Source organism: Vigna umbellata, chromosome 8 (assembly GCF_029865625.1).
Source record: "Vigna umbellata cultivar VRB3 chromosome 8, Vumbellata_1.0, whole genome shotgun sequence".
Taxonomy (NCBI): Eukaryota; Viridiplantae; Streptophyta; class Magnoliopsida; order Fabales; family Fabaceae; genus Vigna; species Vigna umbellata.
The window spans coordinates 14,654,751-14,665,713 of record NC_142172.1 but is presented as its reverse complement, the minus strand read 5'-3'; the positions used below and the strand labels follow the sequence as shown (position 1 = coordinate 14,665,713).

The following is a 10,963-nucleotide window of genomic DNA, read 5'->3' as shown; positions in this document are numbered from 1 at the left end:
AACTCAACGTGGCGCCTACCCAACTTTATCCGAACGGTTGGGCTTTTATGCAAGCCTTCTCGATCGTCTATGCCATTCTCGCCCTTTATCCCACCCCAGCTTCTTTTCTCTACTTTTTCCGAGTCATGTCGCACCCTAACCAACCTTGGGTTTCCCTCATCTCAATTAAGGAGAGACAACTTTTCACACTGTTCAACACATCGTATAAGGATTTTAAGGGAAATTTCCTCAAGGTCGTTCCTCTAGAGGCCGGTTATTCTTATTTCTACTTTCTGGACGACCAAGCTAAGTTTCCCTTCAATTGGACCGATCGTCCTAAAAAGGTGGTTTCATGGCCTAAATCTTCGATGTCACCGGACGAACTGGAGTTGATAAGCCAGTTAAGTCAGATACCCCTCAAGACCTCCTCTCGGAAGCTCATTAGCTTCCTGGACTCTAAGGTGATCATTGCAAAATATAAACATACACAAACAAACAAAGACAACAACAAGGATAAGCTAATGATAAAAACATTATACATAGTAATATATAATTTAACATACAATTCCAATCACACAAATATTTGAATATTCTCCATATTTACACCACTTACTTAGGCTTAGCCAAAGCCTTTACAATCTAGTATAAATGTCGAGCCATGGAAAGGTTATGCACTTATGTGGTGGAACAACTGACTCACTCAAAGTTGTCACACAAGATTAGTCCTTGAAATACGCCCTTTGCCACCATGAAAAAAGGCCCTCAAGCTAGAACCTCCTACTCCTCTCACGACATGACTCATCACTCTCTAATTGAGCATGGATGATCATTAGAGTGTCAGAATAACCTCCATATCGGCTTCTTACAATTTATACTAGTTCCAAATGAAATCCCCCAATAAGAAATTCTTCTTTGGAACTCTTTTCACATGATACTCAAAATCCATACCTCACATATTACTTGAACATCATCATCACATCTCATATATAATCATATTCATATACATATACTTCACACAAACATTGCATACTATCACATGAAACCTCTCCTTATACATTAAACAACCAGAAACACGCTTAGAAGTCATTAAAAGTCACATAATAACATAATTTTCTTTAAGGCATCTTATTACCCACATTTAGGCAAGGAAAACAGCTCTTAAACCCTCACCAACAGCTCCAGAAGTATCCAAAACCCCCAAATAAAAAAAACGTCCAAAATGGACTCCCAGAACCCCAAATTTGAGATATCGAAAACTGAAAAAAAAAAACCCAAAATCTGCTAAGTTGCGCCCAACGCCCCAAAAATGGGCACCCGGGCACCAGACCCCTGGAGCAAGGGCGCTAAGGGGGCGCCCAAGCGAATTCTTCTCGCAAAAACGCTCAGGGGGCCCTTGAAGGGCGCCCAACACTGCACCAGGTGCTAAATTTCACCTATTTGGACTTTGATGACCCTCTATACAAGTTTAAATGATTCCTAAACACACTTAGGAACTGAGAAACATTTGAAAACAGACCCCTAACTTGACTTGACCACTCCAAACCCCAAATTGACCTATGAAAACCCAAATTTACTCCTATAAGCTACCTAAACTCAAATGTACACTTTCTAACCCCTATATCAGTTTCCCAACTGCATAACCAGGTTCAAACACACTTTCTAGTACACCCCAACACCCGAGATTGCTCACAGTCTCTCTGTTTCAAGATCTCACCATTCAAAACCTCAAATTAGACTAAAAACTTCTAAGAACTCATTCTAAGATGACATCAATTGTCCTATACCATATTTTTCTCATTAAATAGCCTAGAAAAGTCCTAATGGGTCTTATAACACACTCCCAACTGTCCAAAGCAATCAATACCTCTTCCAATTCTCACTACTCAAAACCCCCAATTTTTCCACTAAAACACTTAAAAACTTCAACAATGAACCCTAATCTTTGCTCCATATCAGTTTTCAACCATCTAACTCTTCTAACAATTTCCAATTAACCACATAACAGTGATAGACCAATTGCCATCTCACTCCAATACCAAATTCTCAATTTCACTCACCAAAACCTCTCTTTTAAGCTTGAAACTCAAGTAACTTGACCAATATTTCACACAACCACTTGAATTCAGTTTCAAACATTTCAACATCATCATCATACTCAATTATAACAATATTAATCATCACAATCACATTATACCACTTATATTCAAAATCACCAATCAAACATACATTTTATACACCCAATCATACCAATTTTTTCATAATAATCTATAACTCATAGAGACATCAAATTTATAATATAAACACAAGACAAGTTCTAGCTTCCCTTACCTTACAAGAAACAACCTCAACCCACAAAAATGTCCCGTCGGTCGTTTGAAACGTAAGAAATTCCTAAAACGGACCTACGAGGCACTGAAATTGAAACGGACAGAGTTCCTAGAACTCTAAATTCACCAAGAGGAAGAAAAGAGAATAAAATGATAAATGCATAATAGTTATGTGCATGATCATTGATCGAAGCAAAGAGGACAGAAAAATGAGTAGAAACTTACTTGTTCTAAAACATAAATTGATCGGTTGGATTTGTAGATCATGACGCCCTAATCGTCTAGACATCTCCTGATTGTCAAAGAGATGACTCAGGAGTTAAAACACTTAGAGAGAGGGTAGAGAACCCTAGAAAAGTGGTTTCTAGAGAGATGATACGTTTTAAAATAATGAAAATCGTTTATAACAAAACTATTTATAATAAAATCATTTAATAAAAATAATCGAGTCTCACTATTTTTTAGACTACCATCACTTTTAAAAATACCATTTTGTGGGGTTTTACATATTATTCACACCCAACTCGTTTCATTGTCGTTCCTAATCACATTGATTTTTTTTTAAATTACTAATTAAACTATAATTCTTTTCCCAAAAGTCCATTAATATTTAATTTTATGTTTAATAGGTTTTTTCAAAAGATACAATTAAACTAATCAAGACACTAATATAATAATAATTAAAAAAAATGTTTAAAACCAAAACCAAATTTACAAATAAGCTTTCTTAAAGTTTAAATTAAATAGAGAAATTGAGTTCAAAACTAACATCTTCTTTTCAAAATTACATTTCAAAATAGTAAAATTTTCCAACCACTTATCCTCAGATTAACCGAATTTTGAAACTACTTGAACTAATTCAGCCTTGTTTTTAACTGAGTGGAGGAGTTTTGTTAAAACATGTTTATACAACTACTGCATAACATATTCATCTTTCTTTTTTTCAATTAATGCATCATTGGTAAGAGGAGAGTTTTATTTAAGTTTTGATTTATGTAAAACTTTAAAATTATAAAATGAATAAAATAAATTTTATAATATAAAACCCAATGATTCTGATGGTATAAAGTTTTGGCTAATCTCCTTCATCTTCCTTCAATAACGCACTTTCAATTCGTCACTCAATTTTACCTTTTTGTTATGGTTTTGTTGGTTTGAACAGACTGGTAGATGAATTTTGAGAGGATAGTTTTAGTTTGTTTTGAATTGACTCATAGATGATGAATATGAGAGGATGAAATTAAAAGAAAAATAAAAGGGATAAAAATTAAACTTGTTTAAATTAAGAGAAGAAAAGGAGGAAAGAAAATAAAAAAATTATAAAAGGTGAGTAAAATTTTGGTGAGAGTTATTTGATAGATATAATAAATTTTTATAAAAATTATAAAAATAATATTATCAATTAATTTTAATTAAATAATAAATTATATTATTATTATTAAGAATTATAATTTTATTATTATTATTATTATTTATGTTATTTTATATTTATAATTATCTTATTGTTATCATTATTTTAAATTTATTAATAAAATTTTAATATTTTTTCTAGAAAAAAATTATTAATTATAAATAAGTTTAATGAGTAATTTCGTTTTTTTTATTTAAATAGAGTTAATTTATTGTTTTTATGTTAAATAATTTTAAAAAAATAAAAATTTAAATTATCTCTTATTTTGAGACTTGTCAAATTAGACACGTTATACCTTTTAAATTTTAACACTCATACTAAATTAATTGTATTTAAGAAATGAATGAAAAAAAATCCAAATATAAAAATTAAATTATTAATTAATCTTTATAAATAATTTGTCACAATTTAATTTATCTGTTATAAGCCTAAAATATAATTATATATTTAAATATATTTATTTAACCCAAAATATTATTGCTGAAGAACTAAGTAATTACATTTCTAACTTATCAACACGTAGTTAGTATATTTTGTTTCTTGTGTCGATCTTTAAATTCACTTTTTGGTAATATCATTTCATTGTCTTCCTTTAAATTATAAATTAGCATTTTAAATATTGAACACTTCTTATAGTTAGAAATCGCAATATATCGGCCATATACAAATTACTTATTCAATAATAGATCTATAATAAAAAAAATTATTTATTATTTATTATTTATTTTGTTTTGTTATTTATCGAATATTTGTTTAAAAATTATCTACATGTATTTTAAAATATGTGAATATTTATAAATATTTAAAAAAATCTAAATTAAAATCTAAATAAAATTATACAAGAAAATATATGTAAGAGTCTGAAAATAATAAGGCTATTAGGCCTTATGTTGAGGCAGTCAGCCCATAAGCTAAGGACCCATGACCTTAGGAAGGGGTTTTCTAAATATCAGAATTCCTTCATTTTGCCAGCTTTCTTTCTCTCTCTAAAACCCTTGCCCTAAAATTCTCTCTGCCTTCTCTCTAGATTTTCTCTTCACTGAACCGATCAAATTTTGATTTAAAGGTGTTTCCGCGCTCGCTGCACAAAGGGCTTCAGTTTGAACCGAACGTTTTTCCATTCCGACCGGTAAGTGTTTTTTTTCTCTTTTCTTCAACCGTTCTTGAACTTAAGCCATGCAACTTGCTGGTTGCCTGTTACTGGTAGTTTTTCCTTTAGTTTCTCTATCCCTTCCAACTCTAAGAAATGTGCTCTGCACCAATTTTTGGTGGCTTATACGTGCTGTCAAACTCGCCTATGTGAGGAGGTACTGCTAGAGCATTCCTAGGAGTGGTACTGTTAAGCTTTCCAAGTAAGGGGAGCTAATTATTTTTTTATGAATTTATTTTATAAAAATATATGCATATGAATGTTGAACTGGTGTGCTCTTGTGAAACTGTTTTATGACTTTTATTGTATTGGGTGTTATAACTGAAACTGTGAAATTGTGCATGTTGTGATGTGATGAATTTAATCGGTTTTGAATGAGTTTCTTGGCTGAAATTGATCTTGTTGGAAGGTCTGGAGTAACGGTTCTGTAATAGCATGTATATGGGTATTAAATAGATGTACAAGTACTGTTTGAGGTTGCTGTGAGAGGAACTGAAAATATTAAAATTAGGCATTTCAGATTTAGAGCATAAGAGAACATGGTAGATAATTTAAATAAATTAATTGTTAATTGTTGAGAGCCTTTCTTTGTTGGTAGGATAGAGGAACCTTAAAAACCTGAGTTGGCACATCCCTGATCATAGAGCAGCCCTGGCCTGATCCATTCAGTTGTGACTAGTCGTATGTGCTGGCATCGAAGGTGAGTTTGATGCGTTCAGACATCTGGGTCCTCTCCGGTGACCAATTGGGATAAAGAAAGATCTCTACTAGGATGAAAATAAAATAAAACAAGTTGATTGTAGATGCATAAAGTTATAATGTGTTAATTTCTAGTCAATTATAATTTTAAGAAATCAGTCACTTTGTGTTTGGAATCTAAAGTAAGGATTCATATATAAATAAATAAATAAATATATATATATATATATATATATATATATAATATAAATATATTTATAAGATAAAATACGTACTATATATATATGTATAATAATATAATGTAAATATATATATTTATAAGATAAAATACGTAATATATATATATATATATATATATATATATATATATTAGTTTAATGGTGCATTGGTATTTTCAAACAATAACTCCAATATCCATTTTGCACTTTATGATTTACAGGGTGGGCAGTTAGTTATAATTAATTTAGAATCCAGAGTAGCCTTGATTGCAGCAAAACAGGTGCCTGAAAAGAGAGTTTGATATGCTTCTAATATAATATAAATATGTATATTTACAAGATACTGTACGTATCATATATATATATATATATATATATATATATATATATATATATAATAAATTAAGGATAGTTGTTTCTTATATTGAAACGTGAGTGTTAATCAATAATTATATTACTTGTAGGTATGTATAAATTGATGTATTTTATGAGCTGTTATGGGTTAGTTGGAGTTGTTTGGTTCTTGGTATTGATTAACTTAGATTCAATTGTGGAGATGTTATTTTTATAATTTGTGAGTGGTGAGTAATGTATATTGTTGAGATTGTGTATATGTTGATTGTGGCAGAAAGTATATGATTATAAAGTGATGAAAGTATGATCCAAATTGTAAATCAAGTTCCATCTGTGTAGGATCTCTTGGTGAGATCCTTAGTGTTTTAGAATGAAAGTAGGAGCTCAGTCTTGGGGGTCATTCTGAAACTCCAATAGCTAATCATACTCAAGTAGAGGGATTAATCCATGTGGTGAGGAGTAGCAGGAGGTCTTAGTCTTGAGGGCTTCCAGTATGCCTCAAGGCCCAGAACATACTAACCTCGTGAGTGTGGCAGGGTGGGGAACCTAAGTTTCATAAGTCACCACGAATGCAGGACCCGCCATAGGTCGACTATCATTCTAAAGTCCAGACGAGTCAAGTCTAGAAGATAACATGCTAGGATGTATGCCTTAAACTGCTTTGATTTAAGTTAACTCTCACTAGTGCAGTAAGAGGAAATGGCATCGGTTACTTTTGCTTATAGGCACCGGTTCTACAATCGAGACATATACAAACGAGGTAAAAAATGGTAGGTTTTATGCCTCGGTTACGGACCGAGTAAAAAAGAATAGGATTATGCCTCAGTTGTTAGGTAACCGAGGCAGTAACGTATTTTTTTTTTATTTTTTCAGCCATCCTCAGCCATCCTCAGTCATCCTCAGCCATTTGGGGGTTCATAGAAAGAACAACAACATATCAGAAATTCCTACATACACCACAAAGCAATACACAACACACACAGAAGCTTCGTGTGCCCCAAATCCTGACGATACTGGAGGCATGCGGAGGCGACCCACTTGCCGTTGAGGGAGAAACGCGCGATGGTGGCCGAGGCGGAGGAGACGAACTCGCGAGGTTGAACAACGTCCAATTGGGATTTTCTGATTTAGGGTTTCGCGATTTGGGCTTCGCGATCTGGAGTGGTGGATGAAACCCTCTTTGAATCCTCATCACATCACGATTTTCTTCTGTTTTAACTCCAACAATCTCTCTACTTTCACCCTTCTTTCTTCCCCCATCAACACCCTCATCCGAAACAACATCATTTTTGGTCGTTTCAAATCCAACCCTCTTTCCTTTTACCCTCATCGGAAAAAACAAAGGACCAAAATAGAGAGCGAGAGAAAAGGAACGAAGCGAGCTGCACTTACCTTTAACCGGGAAGAGATCTGATGCTCACCGGAGGCGGGCTGACAACGAGAGGAAGACGCGGACACAGAGCAACGCGGAACAGAGGATTGAAAAGGTGTGGTTGGGTCTGAGTAGAAATGGCAGCAGGGACCTAGGGCTGACAGATGCAGAATCTGGTGGGAGCATGACAGGGAGGCGCTCGTGGGGGAGACAGGTGGCCACGGTGAAGTCGTAGCCTTTGCTGTTGGACGAGGCTCACTAGAATCTGTCATGGTGACGAGGGTGTGAGCTCCGATACCGGATGATGTGCAGTGAGCTCGAATGGGGGAGCGCGGGGAAGATTTAATCGATGTCGTTTAAGCACATCGGAACCCCATCGGAACCTCACCGAGTGAGGGGTAGAGGAATTGTAGAGAAAGGGGAATGAAGGAGAAGAACAGCGGTGGACTCGCGGCAGAGTGGCGGCGACGCTGGTGGGGGCATCCCTTGGAGAGAACGGTGGTGGTGGTCACAACCCGTGGAGAGAACAACGACAGTTGTGGCAAAGGGCGACGATGAAGAGAAATGGACAAGGCGGCGGTGAAGAAGCAGTGAATAGAAATGGTGCGAAGAATGTTGTAGCTCGAAGAGAAAGAAGAGAAAAAGGGCTAAAAATTTTGAAATTAGGGTTGAAGCTTATATGCCTCGGTTCTGCGTGCAACCGAGGCAATAAATGCCTATATGCCTCAGTTAACAAAGCATTTTTCAGGGTTTTAGGCATCGGTTAAAATTGCAACTGAGGTAATACAACTTATATGTCTCGGTTCCCTTTGAACTGAGGCATATAAGTTCGACAGAATTACAAAAATGCCACCGCATTCTGATAGGCTTCGGTTTCTCCTAAACTGAGGCTTATTGTGCGAGTTTAAATGTTGTTTTTTTACTAGTGTCTTGTATGTTATGTGCTTGATATGATGCATGCTTTCATATAATTAGCTCACCCTTGTTTGTTTGTGTGCTTGTTGTATGTGTTTTCTTTTGCAATGATCATCCACTTGGATGTGAGCAGAGGAAGATGAGGTTTCTTTGGAGGCAACATTGGAGAGAAATGAAGATGATGCTGTAGCTTAGACTCACTAGGAATTCTTAGTTCTCTTATGTCATTTTGAAGAACCTTGTTATGTTTTAAGTTTCAAATTCTGAACATATTTTGGAATACTTGAAGTTTTAATTTCTTAGTAAATTCTGGAAGACTGTAATCCTATAATACTTTAAGTACATCTCTTAACTGCTTTCTAATATTATAAATTGTTGATGTCTTTGCATATATATCGGCTATATATTTGTTGGGATGTCACAATATAAAATAAATTTATATTTAATATGATAAAATATAAATTAATTTTAATTTTAATTAAATTAAAATTAAAAAAAACATAAATTAAATTTTAATTTTAATTATTCATAATAAATATTAACCTAGTTATAAGTGGTATAATATCAATCACTCGTTTATAAACAAATATTAAAATATTTTTTATTTCTATAAATACACGTAAATATCAATTTTTATTTTTTCTTTCCTACTAACAATATTAATATTAGATATTATATATATAATTATAATTATAATTTCTTTATATTGAAAAAACAATGTGTTTGGTTTTTTATACTGGGTTCTATAAATGTGTGGACATGCAGCCCTAGTAACAACACAAGGCACAAATACTTTGAAATCCGTTGTTAAAGTTGAGTAATAGGTTCTCTAAGTTCCTGGTCATGGCTTCCAATGGAGAAAATCTTGCTCAGAAAAACCAAGTGGTAGTGGTTCTGATACCTTTCCCTGCACAAGGCCATCTCAATCAGCTTCTGCATCTCTCAAACCTTATCTCATCACACAACATACCAGTTCATTATGTTTCCACTGTCACTCACATTCGCCAAGCCACTCTTCGTCACCACAAATCCATTTCTAACATTCATTTCCATGCCTTTGATGTTCCATCCTTTGTTTCCCCTTCTCCCAACTCAAACAGTTCAGAAACTGATTTCCCGTCTCATCTAATTCCTTCATTCGAGGCCTCCATGCATCTTCGAGAGCCTGTGGGAAAACTTTTTCAATCCCTCTCATCTCAAGCCAAAAGGGTCATAGTCATCTATGACTTCCTCATGGGATCAGTGGTACAAGATGCCACAACCATGCCAAATGTTGAGAATTACACTTTTCACAGCACATCTGCTTTTTACAACTTCCTTTATTTTTGGGAGGAAATGGGGAAGCCTTCGCTTAATGGAGTCCATGTCCCGAAGTTTCCTTCTCTTGAAGGATGTTTTCCCGCCGAGTTCAATGATTTCATTACTGAACAACTTGAATTCCTCAAAATCGGCGATGGAAACATCTACAACACAAGCAGGGCCATTGAAGGTCCTTATATTAAGTTTCTGGAGAATATCGAGGTCGGCAAGAAGGTCTGGGCGCTTGGGCCTTTGAACCCTTTGGCCGTTGAGAAGAAAGAATCAAAAGTAAGGCACCCATGCTTGGAGTGGCTTGATAAACAAGAGCCAGATTCGGTGATATACGTGTCTTTTGGGACAACAACAACTTTGAAAGTGGAACAGATCCAACAGGTTGCAACTGGGTTGGAACAAAGCAAGCAGAAGTTCATCTGGGTGCTGAGACATGCTGATAAAGGGGACATCTTTGATGAAAATGAAGCAAAAAAACTTCATCTTCCAAATGGGTTCGAGGAGAGAGTGAAAGGCATGGGGGTGGTTGTGAGGGATTGGGCACCCCAATTGGAAATTCTGAGCCATCCTTCAACAGGGGGGTTTATGAGTCATTGTGGATGGAACTCGTGCTTAGAGAGCATATCCCTTGGGGTGCCAATGGCAACATGGCCCATGCACTCAGACCAGCCGAGAAACGCAGTTTTGGTGACAGAGGTTCTGAAGGTTGGATTGATTGTGAAGGATTGGTCGCAGAGGAAGTCGTTGGTGAGTGCTTCAGTTGTTGAGAATGGTGTGAGAAAGTTGATGCAAACAAGGGAAGGTGATGAGATGAGAGAGAGAGCAGTGAATCTGAAAAAGGCCTTCAAAATATCAAGGGATGAAGGTGGAGATTCTCGCATGGAAATGAAATCTTTCATTGCCCCTATCACTAAATAGTCTCTGATGGGCTGATAGTAGTATGATGTAGTTCCCAGTTGAATAGGGTAGATGAAGTTAAAGAAACATAGGTTGGTGTGAAAAAGAAAATACACAGCTTTTCTGTTTGTTGAGAATGGTAACTTATGATGAATTTGATGCTAAGCTGCCATTTTACAACACTTCTACTTTCATGTCAAAATGAAAATGAGAGTTATAAATTTGGAAAATGTCTCTTTAATAATTTTCTCTTTTACAAGTTTTTTTACAACTGGCGTGACAATTTGTGATTATACGTTTCAAATAAATAACCGTTTATGATTAATATGT

The 10,963-nt window shown here is 35.0% G+C and overlaps 1 protein-coding gene across 1 annotated transcript; it reads left to right on the top strand.

Moving 5' to 3' along the window:
* The first annotated feature begins 9,200 nt into the window (after window positions 1–9,200).
* LOC148194086 (zeatin O-glucosyltransferase-like) lies at window positions 9,201–10,863 on the top strand. The gene has a single exon (XM_088096612.1). It carries the CDS (start codon window positions 9,269–9,271, stop codon window positions 10,652–10,654), a length of 1,386 nt encoding a protein of 461 aa, XP_087952738.1. The 5' UTR covers window positions 9,201–9,268; the 3' UTR covers window positions 10,655–10,863.
* Window positions 10,864–10,963: the final 100 nt, after the last annotated feature.

Coding starts and splice junctions, on each gene's coding strand:
- LOC148194086 (XM_088096612.1), top strand. CDS start 9,269: ATGGCTTCCAATGGAGAAAATCTTGCTCAGAAAAACCAAGTGGTAGTG.